The sequence below is a fragment of the Myxocyprinus asiaticus genome, chromosome 20 (assembly GCF_019703515.2).
Source record: "Myxocyprinus asiaticus isolate MX2 ecotype Aquarium Trade chromosome 20, UBuf_Myxa_2, whole genome shotgun sequence".
Lineage (NCBI taxonomy): Eukaryota > Metazoa > Chordata > Actinopteri > Cypriniformes > Catostomidae > Myxocyprinus > Myxocyprinus asiaticus.
In genome coordinates this window covers 18,666,816-18,687,678 of record NC_059363.1, presented here as the reverse complement: position 1 = coordinate 18,687,678, position 20,863 = coordinate 18,666,816, and the positions used below count along the sequence as shown (strand labels likewise).

At 39.6% G+C, this 20,863-nt stretch overlaps 1 protein-coding gene and 1 pseudogene across 5 annotated transcripts in view; one reads left to right on the top strand and one right to left on the bottom strand.

The window, feature by feature from the left end:
- Positions 1-7,586: 7,586 nt before the first annotated feature.
- LOC127411588 (glutamyl-tRNA(Gln) amidotransferase subunit A, mitochondrial-like) lies at positions 7,587-13,466 on the bottom strand (annotated as a pseudogene).
- A 19-nt stretch (positions 13,467-13,485) lies between these two features.
- The window catches only part of LOC127411583 (reticulon-4-interacting protein 1 homolog, mitochondrial-like), a 180,361-nt gene continuing 172,983 nt past the window's right edge, over positions 13,486-20,863 (top strand). Inside the window, exons 1-9 of one of the 5 annotated variants that reach the window (XR_007892309.1) lie at positions 13,486-13,930; positions 15,131-15,282; positions 15,594-15,662; positions 15,809-15,933; positions 16,235-16,283; positions 16,475-16,611; positions 16,689-16,872; positions 17,449-19,876; positions 20,101-20,193. Coding sequence is in view for 1 of the 5 variants with exons in the window: in XM_051647279.1 (XP_051503239.1) it covers positions 13,675-13,930; positions 15,131-15,282; positions 15,594-15,662; positions 15,809-15,933; positions 16,235-16,283; positions 16,475-16,611; positions 16,689-16,872; positions 20,101-20,193 (1,065 nt within the window). In the remaining 4 variants the exon portion in view is untranslated. Of the gene's footprint in view, positions 13,931-15,130; positions 15,283-15,593; positions 15,663-15,808; positions 15,934-16,234; positions 16,284-16,474; positions 16,612-16,688; positions 16,928-17,448; positions 19,877-20,100; positions 20,194-20,863 lie in introns of all 5 variants that reach the window. The other 4 variants (XR_007892311.1, XR_007892310.1, XR_007892312.1 and 1 more) reach the window with 4 other exon arrangements.

The window sequence follows — 20,863 nt, the reverse complement described above, 5'->3', positions numbered from 1 at the left end:
GCTATATGTAAGCCATTTGTAGGTTGATTTCATCTAAATGTGTAAAACTGTGGCTCTGTTTGTCTGAGCAACCCATTCAGCCTCATACAGCAACATTGATTCAACCAATGGCATGAATTTGGGGCAGAACTATCTGTTAGTACAACCAGGTTCAACCAATGGCAGACGAGGAGCTTTCTGGAATCTGATTGTAAACTGATTTTATTTTGCAGTTCCATCTGGTGACGCAAGTGGTGCAGAAATTACACATTTCAGCTTTATGGATCTAAATAATTAAAAGGCAATGTTTTATGAGGGAGTTTCGTTTGTCAGTCTTTGATAATTTTTTATAAGGTATATGGTAAATAGAATTCAAAAGTTTCTCAAATGTAACATATTTCGACAGAAATTTTGGGAGCAACTTTGAGGGTGGGGGCTTAAACTTACTTCCACTGACTAAAGAGCACTGTTCCAGGACTATAATGACTAAAATACAGCAGTCATTTGGGCCAGTGTGTCTGAGCATGTGCTGTGGGCAGGTGTTTTCGGACAGTACTGTGAAATCTATGTGGGATTGTGATTTCATTAGCACCTCTGTCTCTCCCTCTCTAGGCCGCTGAGAAGCAGCTGCCAGCAATGGCAGATACATCACCGCCACCTCATATGCTTTCACACTTGCATCCAGAAGCAAGGCAGGCTGATTAATGGATTAGTTCACCCAAAAATGAAAAATCTCTCATCATTTACTCACTCTCAAGCCATCTCAGATTTGTATGACTTTCATTCTTCTGCAAAACACAAATTAAGATTCTTAGAAGAATTTTTCAGCTCTGTAGGTCTGTAGGCAGCATAAAAGTAATCCATACAACTCCACTATTTTAATCCATATCTTCAAAAGCAATATGATAGGTGTGAGTGAGAAACAGATCAAAATTTAGGCCTTTTTTGCTAGAAATTCTTCTCCCTGCCTAGTAGGGGGCGATATGCATGAAGAATGAAAATAACCGAAAACACAAGAAGAAGAATGTGAAAGTGAAAGTTAAACAGATGAAAGAAAGTCATGCATATGTGTGTGTGTGTGTGAGTGATTTTTATCAGTTTAACATATTTTAGGATGGTAGCTTCATGAGTCATTATGTTTACACTTTATGGAGAAATCAGCCAACGAATGGCTTGTTTATCCACATTATGCTGGAATAGGACATAAAACACCTTTAATACAAGAGTAGAAGCAAGCACATGATTAAAAGATGGATTTGTATTTATTTTTTTGATTTTGAAAATGTGTCACATGGCAGCGGGTCACCACAACAGTGAAGACGAGATACTAATCCAAGCCAGCTGCCTTTACTCAATAAATAACCTTTACAGCCATAAAGAGAAATTAGACACACAAACTTCACACTCTGAATATAACTTTAGCTCAACTCCAGTGACAGGATGTCAACACTCATTAAAAACAGGATGTGGGCACTTTACTCAAAATGCGGTTAAACTGTGTTCCACACAATGTGGTTTACTTCCTGGTTTCTTTTGTACAAATTGTGAAGTTACAGATCTTTTTAACTGAGAACTAGAACTAGAACAATTCTCTTTGACTACAATTTACTCAGCACAAAAAGTGCTAGAGCAAAAATGTCTACAAAACAGTTTTAAGATCACATTAAAGGTGAATTGTGAAATTATTATTTTTTTTTCTGTTAAAATACGTTCTCCTATGCCATCTTAGCATGCAGAGACAACAGTAAGCAATTTGTGGGCCGATTTTTCCCGAAAAGTGTGAACATTAATGGCTCTGTGGCACTATCAGAACATTGCTGTTTGTTTGAGCATCCTGGCCAGCTTGACAAAAAAACTTTAGCTCAACCGAGTCTGTGGTGGGAGTATTGGGTTGACTGACTAACAGCAGGAAGAAGACAAGAGTGTTGAAGAAACCTGTTTGTAAACAGTCAATATATTTGCAATTCCATTTGGTGCAGAAATTACACACTTCAACCTTACATTTATAAAAAATAATATATAAATCACATATAATTGGTTTATTACCATTTTAATCTTTTAACTTTCAACCTTAAACCTTTCTTTACATATGTGTTGAAAGGACTTATTTATAATTCTGTTATTATGTATAAATATCAGCATTAGTTCATTTAACTTTTCATTTTGAGTAAGTGGCTCTACTTATCCCAGCACTGAAGCACTAAATGTGACTAGCTCTTTGAGAAAATGCAGAAGAATGAGTGTGTGAAATCATGCTGCCATGCTTACAGGATATGGAGACAATCTCATATATACAGTATACAGTGTGCTGGCACGCCAGGATGGAGTCATTCAGTTTCACCTCTGTTCTCTACATTGACATCAGATTTAACCCTGAAATGTTTCAATTCCACCAGGTCTTAAAATGTTCTGTCTCAGTGTTTTGGTTATGATTCTACTGTATGCGTCCTTTCTCTGATTGCTCTGTCCACCTCTATCTCATTTGAGTCTCCATGGAAACGGATCATTGGAAAGTTGAGCTGTTGCTCCATCCAGTGGGCTACTGTCAACAACTTCCAGTCCTGTAGTCTCTGACCAATCAGCTGCAGGCCAATGGGAAGACCTCTGTGCGAGAGGGCCGTTGGCAAAGTAATGGCAGGCAAACCTGTGGAAGAGAGTTAAGATCATGCAAACAAACAGATATAAAACACACAGATATAAAAGGACACATTAGTATTTCAGAATTTTTTGTTGAATGGTCAATTGTTTTCTGATTTACACAACTACCAGCATTAGGGAAAACTAAGTTTCATTTCAGGCTCTTAAGACACTTATACAGTCTGTTTATATTGTTGGAGGAAAAAACCCTATTGTACACTGAGGTCATTCAGCTGGGGGTCACATGCCCTTCAAATTTGTTGTGACCACACAAAACTCCCTGACTGACCTCAGCTCAAGTAATTCACCTATTAAATAAGGTGATGCAGACCATGTTTGGACAGGTAATACCAGATGAGCTCTCAAGGACATGCAAAGGATACACTACTCTCCCTCTACACCAATGACTGCATCGCCAAGGACCCCTCTGTCAAGCTCCTGAAGTTTGCAGACGACACCACTGTCATCGGCCTCATCTGTTATGACGATGAGTCTGCATACAGAAGGGAGGTTGAACAGCTGGCTGTCTGGTGCAGTCAAAACAACCTTGATCTGAACATGCTCAAAACGGTGGAGATGATTGTAGACTTTAGGAGGAACACCCCAACACTGACCCCCCTCACCATTCTGAACAGCACTGTGGCAGCAGTGGAGTCATTAAGGTTCCTGGGCACTACCATCTCACAGGACCTGAAGTGGGAGACACACATTGACTCCATTGTGAAAAAGGCCCAGCAGAGGTTGTACGTCCTTCGCCAGCTGAGGAAGTTCAACCTGCCACAAGTCGCTGCTGATACAGTTCTATTCAGCAGTCATTGAGTCTGTCCTCTGCACTTCAATAACTGTCTGGTTTGGTTCAGCTACGAAATCAGACATCAGAAGACTACAAAGGACAGTTCGGACTGCTGAGAGGATTATTGGTTGCCCCCTGCCCCCCCTTCAAAAACTATACACTTCCAGAGTGAGGAAAAAGGCTGGAAAAATCACTCTGGACCCCATTCACCTTGCCCACTACCTTTTTGAACTGTTGCCTTCTGGCCGACACTTCAGAGCTCTGAGCACCAGAACCGTCAGGCACAGGAACAGTTTTTCCCTCAGGCTATCCATCTCATGAACAGTTAAATTGCCCCATTGAGCAATAACTATGTGCAATACACAGTTTAGTCTTTTTTATATTTATCCAACACATCCAACCTCTTCTGCCATTTCATTCCTCTAAGAAAAAAAGAAAAATACAAAATACAAAATAAAAAAAAATAAACATTTGCACTGTACATAACAGATTTGTATTTTGCACTGTAAATAACAGATAACAGATTTGTATTAGTGTAGGGCTTTACTGGTTGTTTAGATCAGTGTTACTATCAGAAATAATTGATAATTATTTCTTTAGTTATTAATTAATATTTAAATTAATTAATTGAATCTAACTCATTAAAACCTCATATGGGGCTCCAGTAAATGTAGTGCGCTACATTTAGGAGCGGGTTTGGTTATTAGCAATAATTAATAATGATCAAAGATAATTATTAATTATTAAAATCAATAGAACATTGATGAGAATCAATGTTAGCTTTTTCTAATCCTTTAAATCAACAATTATCAAAGATGATCATTAATTGTTAACATCGATGAAACATTAATTAAAATTAACACCAGCTTATTGATCATTCAAATTCAACTATCATCAAAGATAATTATCAATTATCAAAAATCAATAGAATATTAATAAGGATTAACATTGACGGGGCACCACCCTGGAATCAGGGACTAATAACCAGATAGTCTCAATATTAGATTGTTTTCTTAGGAAAATCGACATCCAAAGAATATCGATTTTCGGGAAAAAAAAACAATGAATGAAGGCTTGAATCCGAGCACTGACATCCCGTCAGCATGACACAGGTGTATGCAAAACAACCAAAACACTTCTCTTTGTAATATAACAAAGTTTATTTATGCAGTAATATCAATTAATAATTAATACAATGCAGTCAATAAACTTCCGACTTACAACTACAAACTAAACAGTGATATGATTAGATATGGAAATCAAAATAATCCTATAACACATGAGGGTGTGTGTGTGAGAGTGTGTGTGTGTGTGTGTGTGTGTGTGAGGAGGGACACACACAAAATGCCGGACGTGACTCTCGTGGAGATTATGTCACGTGAGACTTTCGGCCAGGGAATATGACCGCAAATGTGGGCGGAGAGAAACCAGTCAATGGTAGCTTAGGGACAAAGCTGAGCTTTATCACGCAGCTATCTACTAGCCAAAAATGTGTGCCAGAATGTTTGTGAGGGGTCGCGTGCGTGCGTGCGTGCGCGTGTGTGGTTAGTACGAGAGAGAGAGAGAGAGAATAAAGTGACGGCCCCAAAGCCGGTTTCGCGATCGTGGGAGAGGAAGCAGCTGTTAGTTTATCACTCAGAGACACGGTGGACGGCTCGTAAACCGTTCCGTGTTCTTTGATTCTTTAATGGATAAACTCAGTTTGCCGGTCTCACCCGCGATGGCGGAAATGCACAACAGCCCAATGTGGTTGGACCACAATACAGCAAATCAAATTTGTGATAATTAATACCCTGAGTATTAATAATGAGCGGACATGGAGGTCCATAAACTGTACAAGCAATACCTTGGTACACAAGAATAACACACTATAATATTATATCTCTGCCCAGAAGTAAACCTCTTACATGAATCGCATGAGGATGCAGAATGTGTGTTCATCCATCCTTTAACTCAGACTCGGTTCCTCGAGGCTCGGGTAATGACGGGAGGCCGTTTCCTTGCTCTGTCGGCGGGCGGTACGGCTGCTGATTCTTGGCGGGCTGGCGGAGAAATCAGTAACATCGACTTGATTGAAGATGGAAGAGAAATCTTTTCTCTCTTCACTTCTGCAGGCAAACGGATGAAGATGCGGATTGCTCGACGGTCTCCTTCGGACCCATTAGAGTGTTCGGTGGAACACAGAGTAATCTCAGTTCGCCCAGCGAGATGGAGATTGTATGGCCAGTTTCAAGTCAGACGTTACTTCCTTGTGCCACGAGGCTGCACCTGAGAGCAGCGATGAGCTGCGTCTACACACGGCGAACAAAGCTGCTGGAAGCAAATCCCGGAAGCATTTCAGAGGTATTTCTACTCCTGATGATGTCATGGTCGAGGTGCGTTCTGTCGTGTGCCTCATCCAATAGGAGTTGAGAGTTCGATCCTTTAGTAAGCAAGGCTTCATGGGATTTGTAGTCTGTTTTGGTTTTTATCAGTATAATTTATGACCTGGTATGTGGGGGCCTGAGTTAGGTTTTACGACTGTGTTAGGCCTGCCTTTGTCTTCTATCTGAATACATGAAGCCCAACATTAGATTTGCACTACGTATGTGTATGTGTGTATGTACAGTGCATCCGGAAAGTATTCACAGCGCTTCACTTTTTCCACATTTTGTTATGATACAGCCTTAATCCAAAATTTATTAAATTCATTATTTTCCTCAAAATTCTACAACCAATACCCCATAATGACAACGTGAAAGAAGTTTGTTTGAAATCTTTGCAAATTTATTAAAAATAAAAAATGAAAAAAAAATCACATGTACATAAGTATTCACAGCCTTTGCCATGACACTCAAAATTGAGCTCAGGTGCATCCTGTTTCCACTGATCATCCTTGAGATGTTTCTACAACTTGATTGGAGTCAACCTGTGGTAAATTCAGTTGATTGGACATGATTTGGAAAGGCACACACCTGTCTATATAAGGTCCCACAGTTAACAGTGCATGTCAGAGCACAAACCAAGCCATGAAGTCCAAGGAATTGTCTGTAGATCTCTGAGACAGGATTGTATCGAGGCACAGATCTGGGGAAGGGTACAGAAACATTTCTGCAGCACTGAATGTCCCAATGAGCACAGTGGCCTCCATCATCCATAAATGGAAGAAGTTTGGAACCACCAGGACTCTTCCTAGAGCTGGCCGACCTGGCCAAACTGAGCAATCGGGGGAGAAGGGCCTTAGTCAGGGAGGTGACCAAGAACCCGATGGTCACTCTGACAGAGCTCCAGCGTTTCTCTGTGGAGAGAGGAGAACCTTCCAGAAGAACAACCATCTCTGCAGCACTCCACCAATCAGGCCTGTATGGTAGAGTGGCCAGACGGAAGCCACTCCTCAGTAAAAGGCACATGACAGCCCACCTGGAGTTTCCCAAAAGGCACCTGAAGGACTCTCAGACCATGAGAAACAAAGACTGAACTCTTTGGCCTGAATGGCAAGCGTCATGATTGGAGGAAACCAGGCACTGCTCATCACCTGGCCAATACCATCCCTACAGTGAAGCATGGTGGTGGCAGCATCATGCTGTGGGGATGTTTTTCAGCGGCAGGAACTGGGAGACGGATAGTCAGGATCAAGGGAAAGATGAATGCAGCAATGTACAGAGACATCCTTGATGAAAACCTGTGCCAGAGTGCTCTGGACCTCAGACTGGGGCAAAGGTTCATCTTCCAACAGGACAACAACCCTAAGCACACAGCCAAGATAACAAAGGAGTGGCTCCGGGACAACTCTGTCAATCTCCTTGAGTGGCCCAGCCAGAGCCCAGACTTGAACCCGATTGAACATCTCTGGAGAGATCTGAAAATGACTGTGCACCGATGCTCCCCATCCAACCTGATGGAGCTTGAGAGGTCCTGCAAAGAAGAATGGGAGAAATTGCCCAAAAATAGGTGTGCCAAGCTTGTAGCATCATACTCAAAAAGACTTGAGGCTGTAATTGGTGCCAAAGGTGCTTCAACAAAGTATTGAGCAAAGGCTGTGAATACTTATGTACATGTGGGGTTTTTTTTCGTTTTTTATTTTTAATAAATTTGCAAAGATTTCAAACAAACTTCTTTCACGTTGTCATTATGGGGTATTGTTTGTAGAATTTTGAGGAAAATAATGAATTTAATCAATTTTGGAATAAGGCTGTAACATAACAAAATGTGTAAAAAGTGAAGCGCTGTGAATACTTCCCAGATGCACTGTATGTATGTGTGTGTCTGTGTGTGTATATACGTATATATGTATAATTATTTTTTATTATGATCTATGTCTTGCTGCTGTTTTTGTATTGTTTTTGTATTGTTGTACACTGGAAGCTCCTGTCACCAGGACAAATTCCTTGTATGTGTAAGCATACTTGGCAATAAAGCTGATTCTGATTCTGAGGATGGACTGCTATGGAAACTTCACTTCCTTTTAGAGAGGTAAATTCTCTCTTGAATCCATTTCCTGTTCATACCTGCCATGTTGACAGGCTGAGTGAAGACATCCTACTGTGCACTGCGTGTTCATTTGTCTTCCTGTATAAAGTCAGAGTAGCATGCTACATCGTTAAGAGTCGTGGGTGTGAGGAGAACATCTATGCCTGAACGGAACACGCTTTTAAAATTTTCAGCAATGAGACACTGGATCTGATGTGCCTTCACAAAGTAACGCTCATAGTTTCTGGGAAGACAGAGACATAAGCTTTTGGTTCGAAACATTGATATTGGTATTCACCCTCTATGAGATCAAAACCAAGACATGACTGCTTTAACAAGTTCACTGGTTCAAATAGTCCTGGTGCACATTAATGGGATAGTTCACCCAAAAGTCAAAATTCTCACATTTTTACTCACCCTCATGCCATCCCAGATGTACATGACTTTCTTTTTCCTACAGAACACAAACAACAACAGCTCAGTAGGTCCATACAATACAAGTGATTGGTGGACAGAACTTTGAAGCTCCAAAAAGAACATAAAGGCAGTGGTTTAACTCCAGTGGTTTAATCCATGCCTTCTGAAGTGATATGATAGATGTGGGTGAGAAACAGATCAATATTGAAGTCCTTTTTTAAAGGTGCAATATGTAAAAATGTTCATATAATATTCGCCTTTTTTTGCCAATGTGTGAACGGCTTGTAACGCTACTTAAAAAATGAGCCCTTCCCAGACTTCCTAGGTTGCCTATTAAAGCCTGTGGACTGATTTTCATGCAAAGGGAGCGGATCGATTTTGCCGGGAAAATCCAAAGGGTGTGATGTTTATGCGCACTCCAGAGAGCCTTGCCTCAGTGCCTCTCTTCCGCTATTCAACAGCGTCAACAAATGGCAACACTAGGTAACGTTATCTTAGAGATGGAATCCAGCAAATGGCCGGCTCCCAGCACAACACCGACTCCAACACAAAAAAAAAAAAAAAACAATTTTCAAAAAAAAAAATATATCTACTGAATCCTGTCTGGCTAAGCAGGAACGTGATCATGGTCGAGCGAAAACTAGAGTGAACATCGGCAGGGCATTTGATTCTTGGAGGGACCTTTGTTCGGTTTTGGGGATCAAAACCGACCCTGAATTGGTGTTCTTCTTATTGGACAGATAAGCTTACATAACTGCAAAGCATGTGAGATATAGTGCCATAAGGATTGATCTGTGTAATTTTAGCTAAACTACAATAACACATGAAATGAATGCTAGACAATGTTCAAGATAATGCAAAAAGACCCATTCATTAGTGTAACGTAACTTGGTTATACAGAAAATATATACATTCTATTATTATAAAACAATAGCGCAACATTTTGTGTCAACATATTTATAATGTACAGTCTATTTCATAAACAGCTACTGTCATCATCCACCAAATTTAGCTAACATCTATTGATAAAGCTGGCTAGCTAGCTAACGCCGACATAGGCTATCACATAAATGCAGTCAATGTAACATGCAAAGAAAAGTGATTACTTCAAACTATAGTCAGACCTATATCCACAATTTGTTTCAGCCCTGTTCCAGCACTGAAAAGTCAAATATAATATACAGTCTCAAAGTTTGTAGTAAAACAATCATAACTGTGTAATTTGAATTATGCAACCTCATCTGTCAGCATGATGTCAGGGAATCACGTTCAGTCCCTTTGTACATTACGTCATTGTTTTGGTCGATGCTCACTCACTCACATCCCTATAGAGTGTGTGCACAAGCGCGAACATGGCCACAGGTGTCATTAATAATAAGGGTTTCTAAATCTTACATACTGCACCTTTAATGTGCTTTATGTGCTTTTTGGAGCTTCAAAGTTCTGCCCACCATTCACTTGCATTGAATGGACCTACACAGCTGAGATATTCTTCTAAAAATCTTTGTTTGCATTCTGCAGAAGAAATAAAGTCATACACATCTGGGATGGCATGAGGGTGAGCAAATGCTTACAGAATAAACATTTTTGGGTGAACTATCCCTTTAAATTAAATGGATTTAAAAGAGCACAGGACTGGACTTAAGCTCAGAGATTACCCCCCCCCCCCCCATTTCTAATATAAACATTTCTAAACATATTTAAAAAACTTTACAAATAACACCTACAGTAAACTAAAGTCAAAATGAATCCTGTTTACTTATTGTTAATTATTCATTAGTGAATGTTATTCCAAATAATTTAATTTCTTCGTAACCTTTAATAAAATGTAATACCTTGCTCTTTCTCTGAAACAACTTTGCTTTTCCGCTAATGTCACAAGGTTATTGGATAATGTTAATCAATTTGTTTAGCAAAGCTGTATTCTGGCTCCACTCTCGTGAGGAACACCCACTTTTCACAATCAAATCAATCTCCAGTGAATAAAAGTCCCCCCTACATATTTGCTCATTGAATATCCTGTTTCACTTGGAAATACGTCACATTACGGATGTAAAATGGGTTGCGAACGAGGTTTCATGTTTACTTTAAAACATGTTATTTGAATATTTTAGAAATGTTAAGGCTTTAATTTTTACCGTATTCAAGGCCATCAAATCATGCCATATTGGATGCTACCTCACAGCAACACAGGATGTGGTAACAGATGATAGAGTGCTGTATGTATGGGAGAGACACTTCCTGTACCCCTGCTTCCACCTGCTCAATCATGGCTGTGACTCGACTCTACTGGGCCAAAGTTCCTTTGATTGGCCTGGAGAGTGATACTCCTAACATCATAGAAGCTTTATTACAATACCACACCAACATATAAATGCTGTATTATGTCAGATTCACACTTGTTATGAATTCATGGGAAGAAAATGTTTCTTCTTTACAAAAAGTCTATGCTAGTTTGTTTGTCTGACTCTGTGATATTTAGGTCATCAGCCTAGATTCTTAACCAGTGTGCAGTCACCACCACTGCTGTTTCCACACTGGGCTACTGTTACTCAATGGATGGTCTGAAGGACATAACCTTTGGTATGCCAACAAAAGTCTTTAATATCAAAGTGTTCAGGAAGGCTGGGTGGGGTGCTGGGTGCCTGGACAGTTGTTGAGTCCCTCTCATCTCGGCCCTGCAGAATCCCTGAAACAGAAAAGCATCTGATAAGTCAGACTTTACAGAAGTCATAAATCATACATTTTTATTATTTTTACACTTTTTACTTTCCTAAAGTGTTTTATTATTATTATTATTATTATTATTATTATTATTGGGGGGGTTTTTTTGTTGGCAAAAACAGTCCTACTTTGTTTTTTATGACCATTATATTCCATTTTCATGACCACCTTCTCTCTGACCCTTATCAAACGAAACAGGCTGTTTTTTGCTGCTTAACTGTTAAGAAATGCCCCATTTGTATTTGAAATAAGAAACAGAACACACTGTCTGCTGCTGAGAGATGCCACTGCCGCTGCACTGCCTCCTGAACTTCCTCCTGTGATTGCCCAATCAGAATCTGGATCTCTCCGGCTCACAGTATTATTGTATCGTACATAGCTCCAGGGTTTCCGAACTGGACCAAACACTGCATCTGTACTGCCAGCTCTTGAGAGAGAAAAAAATCCCATCCTTACAGTTTATCCAGAAATTGCCATGTAACAACATGGGCATGTATTAGTGTGTGCACTTTTAGGTGTCTTACCCCACTGCAAACTCATCTAAATTTGTTTTTCCAACAAGAACAGCTCCTTGATCCAACAATTTTTGCACAACTGTTGCACTGAATGGAGGAACGTAACCTACAATTGCAATGAAAAGTAATAAGAACAGCTCATCTGACAAAGTAAGCTTCTTATTTTGTGTTATCAAAGTAGTTTAGTGGACCTTAAAGCATGTTTGAAGTGCAGGTGGTCTCTATGTTCTCTGTGCAGAAGTTGTATTTCACAGAGAAAGGAATGCCTTCCAGAGGACCAAGAGGTTTACCTTACAAAAACAGACAGGTGCACGTGAAAATTATATCAGCTAACAAATAAATATGTACATTAAGAAGCACACAAACTTGTTTAATTGTCTAAATGGGGACATGCCATAGACTTTTATTGATTTAATATTGAGCTAATTATAATTGCTAAGGATTAACTCTAACTTTACCCCTAAAAGCATTCTGCGTTTTTAGAATAATAAAAAGAATATTTGCTTTATTTTTAATTGATTTTCCAATTGATATTGCCCCCAAATGTCTTCAAAGTCTCACACACACTCACCTGCATGTAGCCTGTTATCTGCTCTCTGTGCTTGTGACATAAGCATTAAGGTACTGTGTCCTCTGTATTTGGTTGATACATTTTCTGCAGAGTTCAGCAGCAGATACTCTCCCCTCCCACAGTGACTGGGAGATCTACAGCAGGGGTTTAAAAGAGAAAGGGGGACTTTTATTTATGCATTTAATTAATAATTTAGCATACCGTATGCAGAGCAGTTAAAGTCTCACACTATAAGCCATGCTCTGACATTGCTTTAAACTAAACACGTCTCCAGAAAGATGAACACGTAATTTTTTTAGATGATTATTTTCAACTGCCATTAATCTGAATTTCAATTCTAAAAGTCACAATTTCATAACTTACACGTACATAACTTGACTTCACCCTCCCTCCCTTCAAGAACTGTACACTTTCAGATTGAGGAAAAGGGCTGGAAAAATTACTCTGGACCCCACTCACCCAGCCCACTACCTCTTTCAACTGTTGCCTTCTGGCTGGCACTACAGAGCACTGAGCACCAGAAACATCAGGCACAAGAACAGTTTTTTCCCCTCAGGCTGTCCATCTCATGAACAGTTAAAACTGCCCCATTGAGCAACAATTATGTGCAATACACAGCTTAGTCTATTTATAAGCTTATATAATATATATATATATATATATATATATATATATATATATATATATATATATATATAGTCTTATTGTGTATTTCTATATATACTTATATTTCTATTCACTTTTTATTTTTATTCTATTTTTTTTTTTTTATCTCTGTCTTGTGGTTGTATTTTTTGTGCACTGGAAGCTTCTGTCACCAAGAAAAATTCCACTGCGCTCAAGCCAGCCGCGATTTAAATCCGAGTGCGCGCATATTGCAGTTATAACGGTACAATATATTGCCAACATCAATATAGTAAGGCTCGCTATCTTCTGCACTCAACAGGAGTCAGAAAGCACGTATTTCTGTTCTTTCCGCAAAGTACCGTTATTACTGCAATATGCGCGCACTCGGATTTAAATCGCGGCTGGCTTGACCGTGCAGTTCTGAACCGCGGCTGCCTTGACCGCGGTAGTCAAATTCCTTGTATCTGTAAGCATACCTGACAATAAAGCTAACTGATTCACAACACCAACACAGGCAGATTAATAACACGCGCAGCACACTTGAACTTTAAAACGTGTATAATTCAGTAAAGTTAAAGTGAGGGCAAACCTCTCTAACAGACAGCCCGAGCATCGATGTTGCATGACGACACGCCAAACCGGAGGCCGCCATGACACCTTCTGTTGACCTCGCTTTCCTTGACGTCACATCATCTCTGCTCTCTGATTGGCCAATCGAACAGCGTTCAGACCTGTGATTGGCTCGACCCGTCATGTGAAAGTTCAAGTCCACCGGTTTGTTTTGACTTAGCTCTTTTTGTAATGTTGAGAGCGCGTTACAATGCAGTAATACGCTCTACAAATAATCAGTGACGGGTTAACGAGAGACTGTAAGAGAGTGTGAATGTGCACTACGTTTCTCATTCTTTTATTGTGCTGCTGATCTCAGAAGGAGCGCGTTGGATTATTAAGGTTGATCAAACATGCATCTAAACACTCATCTCATGTGTCACCGATGGTTGGTGTCCACGCTGAGGGGTCACGGAGGTCACTTTAGGAGCTTCAGTGTCTCAGCATCCAGTAGGACTGTGATGTCCGCATGGGTGATCGACAAATACGGGAAGAACGACGTGTTGAGGTTCACCAAGAACGCGGCGCTTCCCATTATCCATTATCCCAATGAAGTGATCGTGAAGGTGCACGCTGCGGGAATTAATCCCATTGACATCAGCATGAGGGGTATGTGACGCTCGTATAGCCCGCATCATTGCAGCTCTGATTGTGTTTATGGTAAATCAATTTCAAACGGACAAAAGGCATCTCACATGGTCCAGTTCATGGGTGTCATTTACATTAGGTTCCATAACGTTTCTTATTTTCATAAGATCATGCTTCACAGTCATTGTGAGCTGTCTTTTAGCCTAGCCTCTGATTTACAGAGAAGACTGACAAACTTGACAAACAGCTTGAAAGCCATTTTTTAAGTTAATTTCACCAGTATGTAGCACTCTCTGTGACGCTATCAAAACATTGCTCTGTTTGTTTGAGCTCAACAACACTGCAACTTTGGCTCAACCAATGGTGTGAGTTTAGGGCGGGGCCATCTGTTTTTACAACCAATGGAAGATTGTTTTGAATTGTCTGGAATGGAGTTTTCCGCATTCTGTTTTAGAACAGTGATAGTTTTTGCAATTCCTTTTGGTGATGCTATTGGCACAGAAATTACACACTTCACCTTTAAAAGACCATGTGTAAACTGCAGGAGTGTTGACAGTGTGTAGTTTTGTAAAACATTAACATTTTCCGAGTGAATTTATTCAGTAAACTTTTAATGCCAGCTTAGCTGTATGCAAAGTCATGTACTAACAAAGCTCTTATTGTGTTGAAATGAGTCACGCAGCATGCTGAGACTGGCCTTTTTTTTTTAGTTAAGAATGGGCTGTAGACTGGGGGCCTGGGTAACTCAGTGGTAAAATACGCTAGCTACCACCCCTGGGGTTCGCTAATTCGAATCCCAGGGCGTGCTGAGTGACTCCAGCCAGGTATCCTAAGCAACCAAATTGGCTCGGTTGCTAGGGAGGGTAGAGTCACATGGGGTAATTGTTCTCGGTGGGGCGCATGGTGAATTGAGCGCGGATGCAGTGGTGGATGGCGTGAAACCTCCACACGCGCTATGTCAACAAGCCACGTGATAAGATGCGCGGGTTGATTGTCTCAGACGCGGAGGCAACTGGGATTCGTCCTCTGCCACCCGGACTGAGGTGAATCACTGTGCAACCACGAGGACTTAGAGCGCATTGGGAATTGGGCATTCCAAATTGGGAGAAAAAGGGGAAAAATCCCCCCCCCCCCAAAAAAAAGAAAAAATAGAATGGGCTGTAGACTTGTTGAGTCCTAATGTACTTAATAAAGACTATCTTTCTTTAATGTTTCTTGTAGGTGGTTATGGGGCGGCTACTATGGCCATGATACGTGACCCATTTAACATGAACCAGTCAGGCAGTGAGTTTCCATTAATCCTGGGGCGTGATGTATCCGGAGTCATCATGGAATGTGGCCTGGATGTTAACTACTTTAAACCAGGAGATCAGGTGCACTATTCTGTTATTATTCCAGTGTTATAGTAGTATAGGCAAATTTACTTGAGTCTTCGGAAAAGCATCTTAATAAACTTAATTCAGATGAATTTATCCCTTCAGAAGTACAGGGCAATGATGTTTTATCAAGGATTTGCTTTAGTCACAGTGTGTTCTTTGATAATCTATTAAACTCCATAAATAAAGCTATGGAACTAATGCAACTGACCTCAGAAGCTCGCTCATGTTCAGATCGCTTCCTCATACTGAAAAGCAATTATCAGACATGTGCTAAAGTGTTTGTCTGTTTCTTTTTCCTCTGTCAGGTGTGGGCCGCTATTCCTCCATGGAAGCAGGGAAGTCTGGCGGAGTTTGTAGTACTTAGAGCCAATGAGGTAATATTCTGTCTCAAGTTTTGTAAATAAATGAAAATTAACAGGTACAAACATGTAACACACCTCTCATTTACATCTAAAGATTTAGAGCACAGTTCTGCAGGCTCAACTTTGGGCTTATAAAATGTTACTTGTTCATGTTTCAGGTGTCACACAAGCCCAAATCGCTGAGTCATGTTGAAGCGTCATCAATTCCATATGTGGCTGCGACGGCCTGGTCGTCTGTCGTCAACTGCGGCAGCCTGAACAAAGACAACAGTGCGAAGAAACGGCAAGTACTTGTTGGTAATTGTCTGCTCCTGTCGAGTCAAGGGAGAGCATACTACATAGTCTTAAATGCACAGCAGCAAAAAAACTCCTGTTTCTGGGATACAAATGTGCTACTTTTATTTGATAGATTTCTTTTGTTCAAGAAGAATCATACATTATGTGCAGGAATTCTCATCTGGGATAAGTACTTAAGGACACAGACATGACTGTGATCTCAGAGGTGAAAACCATTTGTAAAAACGCATTCTTTCGAGACAGTTATCTGGCTGTTACTGATGCCTGTCTTTTCCTTCATCATACAGTGTGCTTATCCTCGGAGGATCTGGAGGTGTGGGAACCTTCACTATACAGGTGATAATAGTAATAATGATAATGGGGATATAATTTGTTTGCTTAGGAGACCTGGCTGGAGTCACTCAGCACGCCCTGGGATTCGAACTAGCGAGCTAACAAACTCCAGGGGTGGTAGCCAGTGTATTTTACCACTGAGCTACCCAGGCCCCTATGATTCAGTTTTAATGCAGGTTTTTACCCCTCTACAGATGGTAAAGGCCTGGGGCACCCATGTGACTGTAACATGTTCGCAGAGTGCCGAGCAGCTGGTGAGAGACTTAGGCGCTGATGAAGTTGTGGATTACACCACTGGACCGGTCGAAAAACAACTACAGACTTTACAAAAGTTAGTAAATATGGGCAACCAATTTGTATTTTTGTGGACGTTGAGGAATATTGAGTATTTTTTGCTCTCTCTTTCAGGTTTGATTTGATTTTAGATAATATTGGGGGAGAAACTGAGAAATGGGCACTGGGTCTTCTGAAACCATGGAATGGTGCGAAGTATGTTACACTAGTAACGCCGTTCCTGCATAACACAGACCTGCTGGGCCTCGCAGACGGAATGATGCAGTCTGGAGTCACCATAGCAAAGAAAGTGCTAAAGGTAGAAACTTCCAATCCATGAGCTGATGAAGAAACATCTAGAATTAGTGGCTGGGGTAAGAAGCAGCAATGTCAACTAGATTGGCAGAGTTTGTCACTTTGATGTTGGCTTGACAAAGCCTTGTCTATAAGTTGCAAATAGTTTTAAAAAAGGTTTGAAGTTTAATGGTTTTACATATTTAACAGTTAGATAGATAGATAGATAGAAACTGTAGATAGATAGCTGTAGAACAGCAAGAGAGGGAGAGAGAGCAACTTAAAGCTTATTAAAGGCAGAGATTATTTAGCAGAGATGGGACATTTCCATTAAAATGATAGATTGATGGTCAATGGATGTAGATAGGAAGTCCCGCCTTACAGTTAAAAGAGCCAATCACCTTTTAGATACAGACATTATCTGTTAATCAACTCTAGAACGCGCATGCGCATTACCTATACAAGCCGGGAAAATAGCATTTTTTAGCATAATCTGAGGTAAAGAATCACAATTTATGATACCAGTGTTGTCAGATTTTATTGCTGATTTGAAATATGCTCTTTGATCGTAATCTTGACCAACTGTTTTTTGAAATTTTAGTCTTTCTCCATTCAAGTGGATAAGAGCTGCACTGGGATGATTGGAAATAGTCTCCCGAGAGCGTTCCAAAGATGGCCGACAGTGGACTGACTTGCTAGAAAGACTTTGTTAAAGGCCTGTTGTGGATTTGTTTACATTCAAATGTTTTGACAGTGGAGTTTGAATTAACAAGCATTCCGTGGGCCCGTTTAAACATTCCGTCTATGTAAGTCTGTGGTATTTTTCGAAGCTGATTGTCTGCTGTGTGAAGTCCAATCAGTCCAAAAAGACATAGCACATTATTCCAGAACAGTCTGAAGGTCTGTGCCGATTTTGGTGGATGTAGCTTGAAAGCTCTAAGAGGAGTTATAATTGATGATTTTGATCTTGGTTTTGGGATTTTGGAAAAACCCTACAGCCATGTCTGTAGAATAAAAGTGTGCTGGCTTTGTCATGCCAACACGATTACAGAAACTTTGTTGGTTTTGGTTTATCTGTTTTTATTACCATGAACTTTTCATGCTTTAAAAATGTGCTCAGATATATGTGCAGGGTTGGGAGGGTTACTTTTGAAATGTATTCCACTACAGATTACAGAATACATGCTGTAAAATGTAATTTGTAATGTATTCCATTAGATTACTCAAGGTCAGTAACGTATTCTAAATACCTTGAATTACTTCTTCAGCACTGGTAGATTTTTTCAATTGTTTTGACTATAAAAACTTTGCCAGTATAGTAAGACAAAATACAAGTTAAAAATACATTCTCTGAAAAACCTAAATATCTCATGCAGTGTTGTTTCTAAAACAAGATAAATCAAATTGATCTTGTTTTAAGGATTTTTTTAGATATTTTTACAGGAAAACAACACACAAATTATTATCAAGAATAAGATTTTTGCCCTAATATCAAAGGTCTTACTAGAAAAAAATAAATTATGATCCAACGTGAATTTTCTTGATAAAAAAATATGATCGTGCCAGGTAACATGTGCATGTAAAATGGCTAGAAATAGCATTTTAGCTTAGCGTAAAGCTGACAATTTACACAAGGTTTATTTATATTTCTTTTGCTCCAAACTTACTTCAAACTTACTTCTCTGTCTGCTCGTATGAATGTAACACATCATAAGAAAGTTTCACTGCTGTTCAAATGCAGTTTGGATCACATCATTTATATGTATAAATGTTTTCCATCTGAAAGGACTAAATATTAAATGAAACAAATGACAATAAAATGCAAAGTAATCTCTTCAGTATTCAAAATACTTTTTGAATGTAACTGTATTCTAATTACCAATGATTTAAATTGTAACTGTAGTGGAATACAGTTACTTATATTTTGTATTTTAAATACGTAATCCCATTACAAGTATTTTGTTACTCCCCAAACCTGTATATGTGTGGGTGAATTAACAACCTGTCTGAATCATTTAAGAATAAAATAAGTGTTTCTGTTAAAATGCTGTCTCTCTTAAAAATCTCAAGAGCCTTCATGAAAAAGTGAAAGTAGATGGAGGAGTCGGTGAGAGGGACTTCCCTCTCTACACACAAAAAACAAATTATGAGAGGCCAGCACTCAGAAATGACTTGCTGGAGAGAGTTGATTTAGCTTTTATTCATTCCAAATGAGTACCAGTAATAAACTAAAGCTCCTCTGTAGCAGTGCTCATATTGTTGCTGATTCTAGACTACATGCTGCATTAACATAATACAATACCAGTCAAACATTTGAACACACCCGACTAGACTCTTTGTATGTTTTCATGATCATGAAGACCTTTAGGTCAACAGATCCAAGGGCTTGTGCTTCGGTGCTTGAAATGAGCTTTGTAAACAAATATGTCTTGTTGCACTGGATAGTGTAGAAAAAGCAGCCTTTTATTCTTTTATACTGTTATAAAGTGTGAAAAAAAAAAAAAAAAATAGGATAAAAAGAAAAATGCAGGTGTGTCAATTCACATTTCATTTCGCATCTTTTATTTATAACTGACATTTTTTTTGTTTTGTTTTTTGTTGTACTCTATAAATACATTGTACTGTATGTAAGGAAAATATATGAAAGCTGTTCCTAGTAATAGATACATGTGGGGGATTTGATGACAATCTGGTTTGCTGTCAGAACGTGGTGTTTGCAGTGGCTTGAGGTTTCAGCAGGAAATCCACACCCCGTCCCTCTTCCTCAGCTCTCTGACATTAAACCTACACAAACACCTTTGTGCTTAATATCGATGCTAATGCTTTCAAATAAAACCAAATAATCAAACATGCACTCAACTCATAGTGAACACACAGGGGATAGTACAGACAGACTCATTCATATTTTGTATTTGATTTTCCAAATTCAGGCTCATATCAGTTTCTGACAGCTGCACAATTGCACTCATACAGGAAATACCTGACACAAACACATAAGCAGTGATCTTGCAGTATCATCTGATGACCCGGTAAATGGCTATAATTGTATATTACATTATCAAACACTTTCCTTTCAAAGGCATGACCTGTTAATGCTTTTTAGGGACAGAAGAAATGAATGAAAAAGCTGAGCAGGAATGGATGAAGATAGAATGGAGGAAATTAAAGTGTAAAAGGGATAATTTTTTTGTGTCAAGTTAAAGATGCAGAGGAAGAATGTTGCTCAGCAATTCTCTGTCTCTCTCTTTCTCAGCACCTCAGGAAAGGATTGCACTATCGCTGGGGGTTTTTTGCTCCTAGTGGTCCTACACTGGATGACATCAGCGAAATGGTTGATTCTGGAAAGGTACGGCAGTGTATCTGTTTTTGATGTGTGTGAGGAACTGCTTTATATTCTCTGTCTTAATACTCCACTGGATTCTTTCAAATCTTGTGGAGATGATCATTCTTTTCTTGATTTCAGTCTTCAGTGAGGAATTAGTTTGGTATCAGATTCTGGATGTGGGCTCTGATCTAACTATGAGTCAGAAGAAGATTTAAACACTTCAGAAAATGCTACAAAACGTTTTCCTACTTTACAAAGTCTTTAAGCACAAGAGTGTGCATTTGCCAAGTGCATTTGTGTATCTATGTTTATTTAAGCTCCTGGTCATACATTTTTTATGTCATCTTGGCTCTGTTCCATGCTGGGAGCAACAGTATGATGATGGGTCGGAAACCTCGTAATAGATGTCATTATAATTATTAAATCAGAATTATCTACAGTGATCATGAAGAATCTGCGTAATGTTTATTCCATAACAGCAGAGATTATTTAGCAGAGACAGGCCACTTATATTTAAAAAAAAAAAATGTCTCCCCAATTCCCAATGCGCTCTAGGTCCTCGTGGTGGCGTAGTGACTCACCTCAATCCGGGTAGCGGAGGACAAATCTCAGCTGCCTCCGTGTCTGAGGCAGTCAATCCACGCATCTTATCACGTGGCTTGAGCGCATAACCGCGGAGACCTAGCACGTG